This window comes from Mus pahari, chromosome 14 (genome assembly GCF_900095145.1).
Source record: "Mus pahari chromosome 14, PAHARI_EIJ_v1.1, whole genome shotgun sequence".
Classification (NCBI taxonomy): Eukaryota; Metazoa; Chordata; class Mammalia; order Rodentia; family Muridae; genus Mus; species Mus pahari.
In genome coordinates, this window is record NC_034603.1 from 55,021,212 (window position 1) to 55,037,045 (window position 15,834).

At 40.2% G+C, this 15,834-nt stretch overlaps 1 protein-coding gene across 1 annotated transcript in view; it reads right to left on the minus strand.

The window, feature by feature from the left end:
* Positions 1–12,183: 12,183 nt before the first annotated feature.
* The window catches only part of Rad51c (RAD51 paralog C), a 27,060-nt gene continuing 23,409 nt past the window's right edge, over positions 12,184–15,834 (minus strand). Inside the window, exons 8-10 of the mRNA XM_029546184.1 lie at positions 14,512–14,572; positions 12,902–13,015; positions 12,184–12,584 (exon numbers count right to left, since the gene is read on the minus strand). Coding sequence (XP_029402044.1) covers positions 12,914–13,015; positions 14,512–14,572 — 163 coding nt within the window. The 3' untranslated portion in view covers positions 12,184–12,584; positions 12,902–12,913. The remainder of the gene's footprint in view (positions 12,585–12,901; positions 13,016–14,511; positions 14,573–15,834) is intronic.

Consider the following 15,834-nt stretch of genomic DNA (forward strand, 5'->3'; position numbering starts at 1 on the left):
AAGAGCACCGACTGGCCGGGCATGGTGGTGCATGCCTTTAATCCCAGCACTCAGGAGGCAGAGGCAGGTGGATTTCTGAGTTTGAGGCCAACCTGGTCTACAAAGTGAGTTCCAGGGCAGCCAGAGCTACACAGAGAAACCCTGTCTCGAAAAAAAAAAAAAAAAAAAAGAATTTAAAGAGCATCGACTGCTCTTCCGAAGCTCATCTGAAGACAGCTACAGTGTACTTAGATATAATAATAAATAAATCTTTTTTTAAAAAACCTGAATTTGAGGGCTGGAGAGTTGGCCTAGTGGATTAGAGCATTTGCTCTTCCAGGGGACCTGAGTTTAGTTGTCAGCACCAACTTCAGGCTGGGCATTACTTCCTGTAACTCCAACCCCAGGGGATCCAATGTCCTCTGCTGATCCCTGAGGGCACCTACACACATGTGGCATGCATGCATTAAACTTTTACATTTTTTCCTAAAAGGTCAGGCATGATGATGCATGCCTTTGATCCTAACACTCAGGAGGCAGAGACAATGAGTTCAAGACCAGCCTGGTCTACATAGTGAGTTCCAGGACAGCCAGGGCTCTATAGAAAGACATTGTCTCATAGATAGATAGATAGATAGATAGATAGATAGATAGATAGATAGATAGATAGATAGATAGAATCTTTGAAAAAATAAATATGAGGGCTGGAGAGATAACTCAGTGGTTAAGAGCACTGCCTGCTCTTTCAGAGGTCCTGAGTTCAATTCCCAGCAACCATCTGTAATGCAGGCCGGATGCCCTCTTCTGGTGTGTCTAAAGACAGCGACAGTGTACTCACATACATGAAATAAATATATAAATCTTTTTTTTAAAGAAAGAAAAATAAATATGAGCTATGAAAGAGACTAGAAAGCTAATTATTTTTCTAGTTCTAACTCTGCCAAGTATTCTTTTGGTTCTTGTAGTGGATGCATACATAAAAATACATTCTATAGTGAAACTCCAAAATCCAATGTTAAGACCCACAGTTTCTACTGTAACTGAGAGAAGTTCATTGAGTGGTATCATTTTGGGGGTCTGGTTAATTTTTGTATGTAAAGGTTTTTTGTCATTGGTTAGTTTGGCTTGATGTATGTGTGTGTGTGTTTGTGTGTGTGTGTGTGTGTGTGTGTGTGTGTGTGGCAGAGTTTCTCTGTGTACCCTTGCATGTAGCCCTGGCTATTCTAAAATTTACTCTATAGACCAGACTTCCTGCCTTTGTCTCCTGAGTGCTGTGATTAAAGATGTATGCCAACTACCACCTGGCTTTTTTGGTTTTTCAAGACAAGGTTCCTCAGTGTAGCCCTTGCTTCCCTGGAATTCACTATGTAGACCAGGCTGGCCTCAAACTCAGAAAACCCCCTGCCTCTGCCTCCTGAGTATGGGAAGTAAAGGCATGCGCCACCACCACCCATCTACTTTTTTTTTTTAATTTGCAATGTTTTTAATATAATAGAGTTTAAAATGGAAAGATAGTATGTAAATAACTTTTAAAATACTAATGTGTAGGGCTGGAGAGGTCGCTCGGCAGTCAGAACACTTGCTGTCCCTTGTAGAGCTGCCTATAACACCAACACGGGAACTGGATGTCCTCTCTTGGCCTCCACAGGCTCTGTGCCCACACCCATACCTACAAACAATGAAAGGGTGATATATGCTCTTAACCACTGAACCATCTTTCCAGCCCCCAGACACATAATTAAAAATCTTTAAACTTTTAAAATTAATTTAAATAAAACCTTTTAATAAAATAGTGTCACCAAATCATCTTAGTAGGGTGCCACAAAACATCTGACGACAGACTGAGTACAACAGAAATTATTTCAAAAAGGTGCCTCAATCAATAGCTGTGTTTTTTAAATCATCCCCATTTGCAGCCAAAACCACGCTTACTACAATAATTTTTAATTCCTTTCCTCTTTCAGGCTATATAGTCATTTGCAAGAATAGGCCAAAGCTACAAAAATTAAAATTCATTCCAAGCAGTAACAAGCCATATAAACTAAATTTTACCAGTTTTAAAGACAAATAAGTGTCCCCAAATAGGTTCTAGCCTTTTTTAAAGTTATACATATATTTATAGATAACTTTTTTTAATCTATCATTGTTCTGTGACCAACCAAAATATGGACTTATGACATCCTGACAGAAGAAGAGGGTCTGATAGTAATTTGATGCTATAAATGTTGGCATGGGGTATGTTCTTTCCATAATGAATGATTCTTCTAAAGTGAATTGACTACTACTAAAATATCCACATCAATATTTTCTGACTAATTTTCAATATACAAGACCAGAAAGTGCTTCTTAGTAATAAAAATTTACTTTTATTATCATCTAATTTTAATTACCTTTATATATTCACTTAGAATGAGTACATTCAAAAACTCCTAATGATACTGAACACAGCCTCCAAGTTAGGTCAGCTAGCAGGTGCCCATCACTCTGCAGCACTCATTAAAACTAAAACAAAGCAAACAAAAACCCCAATACCAAAGCAGCAGCTATTTCAATAAAAATGGAACAGGCAACTAAAACTGAAAATTCCTAACAAAGAGGTTTTCTACACTTAGATCTTGCTAATACTTCCTTCTTCGTTGGTGGAATTGAGCCACGGTAACATTTGTGACTAGAAGAGAAGATGAAATGACTCCGTTAACCTAGAGTGCTGCGGCATATGGCAATCATAGGTGGTAGACTAGCTGTGTCCGACAAGAGCAGAGGCAAGCCATGTGGCACAGACGTTATCAATTACCACACATGGTGACCATGCTGACGCCGTGCATCTTTTCCAGGAAGGAAATGACTTGGGCATATGAAGTCGTTTGCTGCCTTGTGAAAGAGTGATCTATAAATGACATATCTGGCACCAAGACAGCACACGCTGTTTTCAGCAATTAAGCTAAGGCTTAATCTGATTAACCCTTACTACATATCTAATGTGGTAGTTACTTGCAAAAAGGCAGCAATCGAAGTATATGTCCAAAATAAGCGTGTGTCTTTTAAGTGTAAGCTTATTTTCAAATAATGGCATGGTGGCACTTGTAATTCCAGCACTTTGGAGTGGAGGCAGGAAAATTCCAGGCTGACCTGAGTTATACAGAGTCTCAAACCCTATCTCAAACAATGAAACCCTGTCTCAAAATAAAACAAAACAACCAGATGCTCAGTGGTTAAGAACACTAGCTGTTCTTCCAAAGGACATGAGTTCAATTCCCGGTATTTACATAGTGGCTCACAAGCTCAGTACCAAAAGATCAGTGGCATGAGACACACATGTGGTATGTTGTACATAGACACACATGCAACCAAAACACCAATACACATCATTTTAAAAAACCAATTATATTTCAAATATCCTGTTAAACTACCATATAAAAATCTGAATTTTTGTATTACTGGAAGAACATGCCAGTAATTCCAAAACTCTTTATGAATAAAGCCCATGGGAAAAGTTCAAGATTATATGTAAGAAAATAAACTTGTAATTATTTCTTCTAAGCTCTATCAAAAAATTACAATGCAAAGCAATGTGGTAAGCACTGTGCTTTTAGAAACTCTGCCATGTGTTGGGTATGGTGGCACACACTTTTAAACCCAGCACTGGGAAGATCTAGCAGTCTACCAGAGAGTCTCACAGGCAGCTACACCGGTTTCCTACTGCTTCAAAGTAAACTGTACTAGAATTTAAGTGACTAGAACTGAGACCACCAGGCTCTGCCCCAGCCCGGTACCTTGACTGAGCTTGACTATGTGGTTCTCACTTGCAGGTGGCGAAGAGCTCTTGTGGGCTGAAAATGCCAGGGTTCAACTGGGCCACATGTTGAAGAAAACGTATTCCCATTATATTTCATTTATATTGGAAACACTCATTCCAGGAGGTGAAACAGGTCATGGCTTCAATGTCCTATGTACTAAAGGTTATCCTTTAACTCTTGATTCTCCTGCCTTCAACTCCCAAATGCTAGAATTCTGTTGTTTCGTTGTTTGTTTTTATCCTACAAGTGTTTGAAGAAGAAGAAGAAGAAGAAGAAGAAGAAGAAGAAGAAGAGGAGGAGGAGGAGGAGGAGGAGGGAGGAGGAGGAGAAATAAGCACTTGATCTTATGGCTAAGCTGGCAGTTGATGCCTAGTTGTATACTGAGCTTAGCCAATGATGCCCACTCTAACATGCTACACGTAACATCTGTATCACAACTTAGAGTAGACAAACTTCTTACACGTGACTTAGGACTTTAAATGTGAGTGTTCTAGCCAGGCCTGGCGACACAGCCTGCAAGCTTAGCCACTCAGGAGTAGCTTGGGAGGCAGAAATATGAGGATCACCAGCTCAAGGCTAACCTAGGCAATGTAGTCAAGAAAACTGTTGGGTATTGGGGGGCGGGGGGAGAAGAGTTGTTTGTCTGTTTGAGCCAGGGTTTCTCTGTGTAGTCACGGCCATCCTGGAACTATCCAGACCAGACTGCCCTTCAACTCAGAGATCTGNCTGCCGTCTGCCGTCTGCCCCTGCCTGGCTTGAGGAGATTGTTATGGGGGTTTTGTTTGTTTCAAGGTTGAGGATGTAACTCAGTGGTAGGGTACTTGGTGGTTGGTCTTTGGTTCAACGAACAGTAAAACTAAATAAATAAATAAATAAATAAATAAATAAATAAATAAATAAATAAAAATAATAATATAAAGATGAAATGAGTGTCCTAAATGGGGGATGGAGCATAGTTTTGTATTAGTCACTCCTATTGATGGGACTATATTGGTCAAGTCAATAATTAGAACTCTTTCAGACCCAACAGGACCTACTGCACCCCTTCTGTCAAAAGAGCGGCCAAGTAATTTATTTTAAAGTATTGCAATGTTTATCTTCATGAGCTTACGACAAAGTTCAGAAACTTGAACCTAGGAGGTCAGAAATGTGTTCTGAACTTAATTACCTGGGATATCGTCAAGCGCTAACAAGTCTACAGGAAACCAATACATAAAGCCCACAATAATAATTGAATCACAGTGAGAACTACTAATTCCAAAGTTATGGGGCAGACAAATGCCTTTAATCCCAGCATTTGAGAGGCAGAGGCAAGCAGATCTCTGTGAGATCAAGGCCAGGTTTGTACACAGTGAGCTCCAGGCTACCCAGAGCTATAGGACGAGACCCTGCTTCAAAATAAGTCTCTGTGTGTGTGTGTGTATATATACAAGTATATACATATGAATATATATAGTACTTATAGCTATTTAAATATATATATTATGTATATATTTATATACACATATGCATATAAATACACACACACACACACACACACACACACACATATATATATATATATATGAGAGACCCAAGTGACTAGCGATTAAAAAAAAAAAAACTTTTCTTTAAATCTAGTGCTTTTCAAATTTAAATCCTGTATCAAAAGAAAAGCACTGGGAAGAAAGTCCTAAGACATTTTTTCTTTTTTTTTTTTTCTTTTGTTTTTGGAAGGGGGAAGCTTATTAAGCCATTTTATTTATTTCTTTATTTATTTATTTTCTTCATTTAATTTTTTTTTCTGAAAACTAGTATACTTCCTATAATTGAACAGGTTAGTTTTGTAATTATATATATTTTTTTCTTTTTTTGTTTTGTTTTTTGTTTTTGTTTTTGTTTGTTTGTTTGCTTTTAATTTTTCAAGACAGGGTTTCCCTGTATAGCCCTGACTGTCCTGGAACTCACTTTGCAGACCAGGCTGGCCTTGAACTCAGAAATCTGCCTGCCTCTGCCCCTTGGAACTTCAATTTTTATGGCTTCTTGACATAAATTCTCTTTACATTACTGCTTGGGTTTTTTGTCATTTACCTTGCAACTTCTTATTTTTGAAGGTAGGTAGGATGTAATCTTGCGTCCTTGCCACATACTTTTTGAGTGAGTACAATTTTTATATCTTCATAAAACAAATGACACAAACAAAACCATATTTAAAGTAATAGTGTGCTTAAGTCTCACATCTCACTACACATAATGGGAGTCAGATGGACAGTTGAAATATCAAAAACCTGTCAAACATGAGCTGGGACCAAAAAGAGGCAAAAAGAAGACTGTGGTCAAAAATACATGGAATCTTGTCAACATATTTTATGCCAAAATCACATCTAAGGGAGCAAAATGTTCTGTAAATTTTTAACAGTAACAGTAAATTTAGGCACTGATGTTAACTAAAAATACATATTATGAACAGTCAGCCTCTTTCCTGTAACTCAATATGTTTTTTTGAAAGCAATAGAATACCAGCTTTGCCTCTAAACTAAAATTCAACATATTCCAGTAGTAATCCCAATATTGATTTTTATTGTGTTTACTTGTTTGTTTTTAACACAGGATCTTGTTGTATAGTTAAAGCTAGCCTGAAATTAGCAGCAATCCTCCTGTCTCAGCCTCCTGAATGCTGGGATTACAGGTAGGCAGCAACCACATCTCTGTGGTCCTGAAAGTAAATATGTCTCTTTCCAGTATCTCCAGTACTGATCATTTATAGTGACTGCCTCATAAAATCTCTGTAAAAATAGAAACCATGACATCAAACAATGATTAGTCATTTGTGAATAAGGTCATGACATGGAAAATGAAGATGCCCAAACTGGCATGGCATCTGGAAGTCTCAGGCAGAGTGAGATGCGGGTCTTCTAACTTTAATCCTACAATCGTTCCATCACATTAGGCGATAATTTTACCACCAACTGCAGAAAATTGATTAAGAATATTACTGACAAAAATAAACCGGTGGGGCTGGAGATGGCTCAGCGGTTAAGAGCAAGCACCTGTAACCCTGGTGCTTCTGTGGCGCATCTGGAGGTAGAGACCAGAGAATCCCTGGAGGCTTGCAAACCAGCTGTGCTGCACCATACAAAGAGATGCTCTCTCAAACAAGATAGAAAGCAAGGATCAACCATGAGGTTGGCCTCTGACCACCCAGTCTGGACTGTGATCAGAGACCAGCCCACACCCTGCTCTTTTAAGATAGGGCCTCAGGGGGCTGGTGAGATGGCTCAGTGGGTAAGAGCACCTGACTGCTCTTCCGAAGGTCCAGAGTTCAAATCCCAGCAACCACATGGTGGCTCATAACCATCCTTAACAAGATCTGACGCCCTCTTCTGGAGTGTCTGAAGACAGCTACAGTGTACTTACATATAATAAATAAATCTTAAAAAAAAAAAAAAGACAGGGCCTCATTGGACCCGGCTCAGATTCAGCGGCTGACTGGCCCGTGTGCTCCAATGAGCAGCCTATCTCAGCCTCCTGAGTATTGAGACCACAAGCGTAGACAGTTTTTATTTTTTCATGTGGGTTCCATGGATGGAAGTCAAACCCTCCCTACATAGCAAGCATTTTACTGAATGAAGTATCTTCCAGGCCCCTGATGGAATAATCTCTTTCTTAGCAATGTAGATATGAAATAACTATATTTAAAATGTTAAGCTTGTATCCTAAAAGTAAACAAAACCAGGTGCTGATTTAGGCTATGTGCACTTTTAACTTTATATTTTATCATATTAAATATCTAAACTTACTTGGAATCAAATTGATTTTCCAAGTACAGCAATAAACAGTGTAAATTTCTGGTATTTGTTCTTCCAAAATGAGTTTTTAAAATAAGCTTCTGTTGTACTAGTTATGTCCAAAACGTGGTAAAACAGACATGACATAAAAACACTGGGAATGAGTAACGATATACCTTGAATAAAAATGTCTTCAGGAAACACATTACTTTGTACAATGAATATGCTAATTAAAATAACAGCCAGGTATTGGTGGCACATACCTTTAATCTCAGCACTCAGGAGGCAGACAGATATCTCTGAGTTTAAGGCCAGCCTGGTCTACAGAGTGAGTTCCAGGACAGCCAGGGCTACACAGAAATCCCGTCTTGAAAAACCAACCAAACAAACAAAACAAAAAAGACAAAAAAGAAAAATAGTTGGATCGTGGAGTAAAGAGCCGGCTTAAGAGTTAAGAACACTTGTCGCTCTTACAGAGGACCTGGTTTGATTCACACGGTGGCTCATAGCCATCTCTAACTCCAGTTGCTGGTAATGCAACTTTTGACTCCCACAAACACCAGACAGACACATGGTACACATACCTACTCACATAGCAAAGCACTCATACACATAAAAAACAAAAATATTTTCTCCTACTCTGATACAACTGGTGACTTCCAAACACAGTTACTGAGGGTAGATGTCTCTCAAGCAAGCTGGGGAGAAAGCTTTCACCAATACTTGACTATATTGGGCATCAGATTTCTAGTCTCTAGAAGTATAAGGGGGGAAAAAAAGACAGACAGACAGACAGGGTTTCGTGTAGTTCAGGCCAGCATCAAACTTGCTATCGAGCCTAGGATGACTTAACTCCTCCTGCCTCCACTTCCCATGCCTGGCTAGAAAAGTCACTTAGTCTGCAGCAGTTGCAGTCTTAAAAATAATAATAGGGGCTGGTGAGATGGCTCAGCGGGTAAGAGCACTGACTGCTCTTCCGAAGGTCCTGAGTTCAAATCCCAGCAACCACATGGTGGCTCACAACCACCCATAATGATTTTTTTTTTTTTTTTTTGGTTTTTTGAGACAGGGTTTCTCTGTACAGCCCTGGCTGTCCTGGAACTCACTTTGTAGACCAGACTGGCCTCGAACTCAGAAATCCGCCTGCCTCTGCCTCCCAAGTGCTGGGATTAAAGGCGTGCGCCACCACGCCCGGCTCATAATGATTTCTGATACCTTCTTCTGGTGTGTCTGAAGTCAGCTACAGTGTATAATAATAAAGAAATCTTTAAAAAAAAAATAATAAAGATATATAGGAAATCTGTTTTTTTTTCTCGAAAAACATATTTTCAGCAATAGGAACTTTAAAAGTTCTCATGTAAATTTATTTTAAAGGCATTATACATATAAGCACTTGGCTTTGTTTATAATCAGGGTCTCACGGGGGGACGGTATAGGGGACTTTCGGGATAGCATTTGAAATGTAAATGAAGAAAGTATCTAATAAAAAAATAATCAGGGTTTCAGGGATTTTTTTTCAGTATGGCAATCTAATACCTCAGTGATAACCTATGTTTGCCCCATAGCACCTCAAAGAAAAGCAATATACTTAGTAAAAGCAGAACCCAGGTATGGAGGTGCATTCCTCTACAGTCTTAGCATTGACAATGAAGATTTGAATGTGAAGTCAAGTCTACCTAACTGTAGCGAGACCTTGTCTCACACAAGATAAAATAGGAAAGACAAAGCAAGAATCCCCATTACCCAGTGCTTGAAGATACAGTGTTTACTACTCAGAACACTTTGACACTCTTGGCTTTGTGAGACCTGAATGGACAGACTACAAAATGATGGGCAACTTTTAATGATGATCAGTTAATGCCATTATAATCAACATACTGTTAATGCAGTTACCTCAAACTACTCGTGTGATTAGGATGGTCACATGCTTGCTTGAGATTGCCCTGGTGTGAATGTTACAAGTTCTGCTTTCATGCACACACCTAATAAGCTATAGTTAGCCCATATGTAAACTCCACAAGAGTCACAATGAAGAACTTTCTAAGTGTAGTACTCATCTTAGGACAAAAAATACCACCTATTATGAGAAATCTTGAAAACACTATCAAATACATATGATATTCAATTGTTAAAAGTACATTTTTGGGGGGTTGGGATGTAGCTCTGTGGTAGAGTGGCTTGTGTACCATGTAGTGTGCACAAGTTCAGGGTTTGACTCCAGTAGTTAAAAAAAAAAAATTAGAATTTCTCCCTCCACAGAGAACCAAACTTTACCTTCATTGCTTGAGATTAAAGGTGAGTGTTAGGGCCAAGCCACAACAAATCTATAAAGTTTTGTTCAGTACATAACACAATTTCAGGGTTCACAGTGTGACCAAATATCCTACAACATTTTTAGATGTTTTAGAATATTTTATTTCTGTATATGTATTTGGGTGAGTGCATGGCATATGTGCACAGGTCCTCAAGAAGGCTAAAAGAGGATATTTGAGCCCCTGGAGAGGAAATGAGCTGCTGACATAGATGCTGGGAACTGAACTCGGGTCCTTGGGAAGAACAGTAGGTGCTCTTAAACCACTGAGACATCTCTTTAATCCTTTTAAATGATGTCTGCAATTCTAGTTCCAGGGGATCTGACACCCTCACTCGGATATGCATGCAGGCAGCACACCAACATACATAAAATAAAAATTAATTTAAAAGGTCCAGAATTTTTATTTATATATACTTCAAAAAATGTAGATATAAATCATTAAAGTTTACCATAACCTGACTATTCTAGAGGATATATTTCAATGGCTACATACAGCTTCCAAATTTTCCCATTAAAATGACAAATAACAAAAATTAAACAAATAGACTGAGGTCACTAAAACTAATTTCATCAGTTCAAATTTGTAAACTACAGAATTAACTATAGTAATGGACTGTACTCCTTTAAGCCTAGAGGCAGACAGGTAGATCTCTTTTTTGTTTGACAAGAGATCTACATAGTGAATTCCAGTCCAGCCAGGGCTAAATAGTAAGATGTATGCACACACACACACACACACACACACACACACACACACACACACAGAGTCTTAGTTTGGGTTTTGTTGCTATGAAGAGACAACATCACCATAGCAACTTTTTTAAAGGAAAAAAAATTAACTTGGGGCTGCTAAAAGGTCCATTATCATTATGGCGGAAAGCATGGCGGCATGCAGGCAGCCATGGTACTAGAGGAGCTGAGTTTCTACATCTTGATCCATAGACAGCAGGAGATTGTGTGTCACACTGGGCATGACATGCATTGGAGACCTAAAAGTCTGCCCCTACAGTGACACATTTCCTCCAACAAGGCCACACCTACTCCAACAATGTTACACCTAATAGTGCCACTCCCCAAAGGCCAAGCATTCAAATACACATGAGTCTGTGTGGGCCCAAATCTATTCAAACCACACACACACACACACATACACACACCCTAACCAGCCAACTGTGGGACAAGCAGACTGTGCCACCAGACAGAACTGGTAAGGCTGAGCAGGTTCAAACCCCAGGGAATCTCAGAATTGAGAATGGCAGTAGTGGAACCAGATCCCCGCCAAGCTTTACCTGTTCTGGAACATGTAATCATAACACCAATCAGTCACACAGCATAAGAACCTGGAGTTATCCATGCTAATGAAGTAGCTACAAAGGCCCTGAGTGTTCAGCCAATGAGCCTCTCCTTCCTGGGCATTCTTTCCTGCAAAAGGTATTTAACCCTTGGTTGACCCTGAGTAAGGTGTATGCATTCACACCCACCATCCAAGAAAGGACCATCTCTTCATCAAGGACTCCAGGGTGGGGAGGGGCTCCAGGCTTAAATCTCGCAGAGAAGGCCTTCTCTTCCAGCCTCTCCCATACATACTCTTGGCCCTGACTTGGAACCAAACCTGGCTCTGCCCCTCTCTAGGGCTTAGCTGTCCCCAGGCACAAAGACATGGAGGGGAGGCACTGACCTTCAACCCCTATTACAGACCGTGTTCTGCCTCCAGCAATGGCTTGCAGGTGCTCTGAGCAACCCAGCAGCAAGGACACACAGCACAGGAGTCAGCAAACCAAACCACCAACTCAACTAACTAAACAGTGATATGTTAATTGTTTTCAAAGCTACATTTGTTTATTTTTAATTTTATTTCATATTTCTGAGTGTTCTGCCTACAAGTATGTAGGTATACCATATACATGCTTAGGGTCCATGGAGGGCTGAGGGGGGCTGGGGTCAGATCCCCTGGAACTGGAGTTATTCGGTGCTGGTAAAGGATCCAGGTCTTCTAAAAGAGCAACAAGTGCTCTTAACTCCTGAGTCCCCGCTCTAGGCCCCCAAAGCTACATTTAAGAATAAATAAAGTGGGACAGAGACATGACTCAGAAATTACTTCTTAAGAACCCTTATCTGGCAGCCAACCACATATAACTCCAGTTCTAGGGGACATGATGCCCTCTTCAATGCTTTGAAGGCCTCCACACAGTTGGCAAACACACACAGACACATATACACACACTTAAAATGTATTATAGTGTTTTATTTCTATTATTTTCTAGGCAATTGACAAAGAAATTTTCCATTCTGGGTGGTAAATCCAGATAGGTAACATAAGGTCAGCTTTCCACATTACTCAAAATAAAAACACATTAAAATATAATTATAGAACAGTGCTTCAGAAAATCTTTTCAGGAGCTAGGGAAACGGCTCCGTGGGTAAAGCGCCTGACATGCAGGCATGAGGATGGCATATAAAAGCTGGTGCAGTGCAGCGTATGTGTGCATCTTGGTGCTGGTGGGGTAGACAGGTGGCCCTGAGTCAGTGAGCTCCACGTTCAGGGAGAGATGTTTTTTCTTAAAATTTAAGGAGGGCCTAGAAAAATGTTCAGTGGGTAAAAGCCCTTGCTCAGCAAGCCTGACAACCTGAGTTCAATTCCCAGAGCCCACAGTGTGCTACACACCTGCACTGCAGTGATCCCAGTGAGACAGGAGGCCAAAACAGAAGTAGTCAAAGTGTGCAGACCTGGAGAGTGAAGAGACAAAACAGGAGACCCTGCCTCAGAGACAGGTGGAGGAACTGGAGAGATGGCTCAGCAGTTGGGAACATTTTTGGTTCTTGCAGGACTAGGTTCTGGTTCCCAGCACCTTCCTGGTGGTTCAGTTTTTCTTCTAATTCCAGTTCCACAAGATCCACCACCCTCAGCTTGCTTTTGTAGGCACCAGCACATACACAGTGCACATACACACACACACACACACACACACACACACACACACACACACACACACACACACTACACTCTCTGAACAGCACATCATCAGTTAACTGGATGCACTGACATCAGCATTTGGTCAGCACTCTTCCTCTGGCTCTCGTGACCGTTTCCGGAAATTCCAAGAACTTTCTGTCTGTGATGAGGCAGCAGTGACAACAGCATCTCTAAATCCCTGAGGCTGCAAGGTACAGAAATAACACACATCAAATATATACATACACACACATAAAACACAATTTTAAAAGATTAATTTTCCAGCTAGTCTTTAAATAAGCTATGTTATTCTTGGGAGAGAATTTATTAATCATTGAATAAAGAGGATAAACTTTGCAGGTGGTCTAACCCAGAGTTTTATTAGAGCATTTTATATATGCTCTTCTATACACACATTAAAAAAATAACACTGCATAAGGATGCTTTCTAAGACCTGACCTGTACGAGATCAGTGGTGATGTCCAAGTTAACAACAAAAAAGCTCTCTAGAAAGAATCCTAAGAAGCCATATGACGCCACGGCTGGGAGAAGTGGAAAGTAGTGTGTACAGCCACGTGGGCACTTCACAAATCACTTTATAGTAAAATTATTCTGCCTGGCATGTGGCATGCATCTGTAATAGCGTCACTCAGGCAGCAGGGGCAGGAGGATCAAAAGTTCAATGCCAGCCTGGACTAAATAACAAGACCTTGTCTCACACAAGACAAAATAACTGAGAACAGGTTAATGTAAGTTAAGTGAGGTTAGTGTAAAAACTAAGTGGAAAATTCACTTTCATAACTGCTTTCCATTTTTAGTTTTCTCTTTATAAAAATAAGGGACAGCTGAGTACAGTGGCGCTTGTCTTTGATCCCAGCGCTTGTGAGGCAGAGGCAGGTGGATATCGGAGTGTGAGGCCAGCCTGGTCTACAGAGTGAGGTCCTGGACAGCCAGGGCTACACAGAGAAACCCTGGCTCAAAAGAAATAAAAACAATTAATCCCAGCACTTGGGAGGCAGAGGCAGGCGGATTTCTGAGTTCGAGGCCAGCCTGGTCTACAGAGGAAGTTCCAAGATAACCAGGGATACAGAGAGAAACCCTGTCTCAAAAAAATAAAAATAAAAACAAACAAACAAACAAACAAACAAACAAACAAACCCCAGGTCACGCTCAGCTCTGTAGTGAGTTTGAGGCCAACTTGGGCCTAGATACTATGATATAAATGCTTAGGAAGTTAATGTTGTTTCAAAGTGTTACTACTATCTACAGGTCAAAATTAGTAATATTAGTGTAGAAACCTGTTTTTTTTAGTTGTTGGTATTTTGGAGACAGATTGCATGCTGACTGGGCTGGCCTTGTACAACTGATCCGCCGGTCTCTGCCTCCCAAGTCCAGGCACGTGCCATCATGCCCCGATATATATTTTCCTTTCTGAAAACTTTTAACATAAAAATCTTTAATAGGAGACTTTACATATGCCATGGAACATATATAAATATTTCATCTGTTCTCAAAGATAAACTTCAGTTCAACTGTGACTGCAGTACTGTGTAAATACTATTTTGATGGTGTTCTCACATCTAGACTATCCTCAAATATGCTTGCTGCTTACAAATTTAACAGAAACGATTTGTAGATGACCTCTTCAGATAGTTACTGCCCAACAACTGCAAAATCTCACTGTGATGAAATGATACTGACTGTGATCTGAAATGGTATTGTAGACTCCTTCTGGCTTGGTGACTTGTACAATGTTGCAAACCTGTTTGGAGAAAAAGTACATATAAACACATTACCTTAATTAATTAGGTCACATGACTGATTTTATAATTTAAATGTACAGAGTCCTATACTATGATTGCATCATGTATTCTCAAGTACACAAATTGGAAAGAAATATATTTAAAAAGACAAAATGAAAACCTTCCTCACAGGGCAACACTGTGGGTGCTTTCAGTCTCAGTTAAGCAGAAGCACAATTTTTTTTGAACTTGGGAGCAAGGCCAGCCTGAGCCTTAAAAATAATTAATTAAAATTTTTGAAAAATTAAAAAGCTGGGTCTGGTGGCACAAGCCTTTAATCCCAGGCAGAAACAGTTGGATCTCTAAGTATGGGGCCAAGTCTGGTCTACAGAGTGAGTCCCAGGACAGCCAGGGTTGTCATTCTCACTATATGGAGAGTTTGAGGCTCTGGACTACATCATATCCTGTCCTTGTCCTAAAAGAGTAGGCTTACATAGACATATATAATTTTAAAGATGTATTCTTAAATTTTTAATTATGTGTAGGGGTGTGAGCCTGTATGTGGGTATGTATACATGGGCGCAAGCACTCTCAGGGGCCAGAGGCATCAGATCCCCTAGAGATCTAGAGTTGCAGATGGTTGTAACCCATCTGATGTGTGTGCTGAGAACCACACACATGGGAAAAGCAGCTAATGCTCTTAATCACTAGCCTATCTCTCTAACCCTGCTTTCTATAATGTAAATAAAACTGAAAGATGAGAGTAGCTAACAAATAATAATTAAGGGGTCTGTTGTTTTGGTTTTGTCAAGACAGGGTTTCTCTGTATAGCCCTGGCTGATCTGGAACTCAACTCTGTAGACCGGGCTGGCCTTGAAACCAGAGACGTGACCATCTCTGCTTCCCCAGTGCTGGGATTAAAGGTGTGTCACCACCACCCAGCTAGAGCTTTTTGTATGTGTGCACATGCATGCGGAGGCACCGATCACAGGGTTCAATCAGTTACTAAGTTTGCTGGCCAGCAAGTCCTAGAGGTCCTACTATTTCTTCCTCACCAGTGCTGGGATTGTAAGTGCAAATCACCATGCCTTTTTTATGTGGGTGTTGGGGATCCAAATTCCAGTTCTTATGCCTGCAGGGCAAGCCCTTTACAGCCTGAGTCACCATCTCAACTCCACACTCTACACTTTTTTTTTTTTTTTTTTTTTTTTTTGGTTTTTCGAGACAGGGTTTCTCTGTATATCCTTGGCTGTCCTGGAACTCACTTTGTAGACCAGGCTGG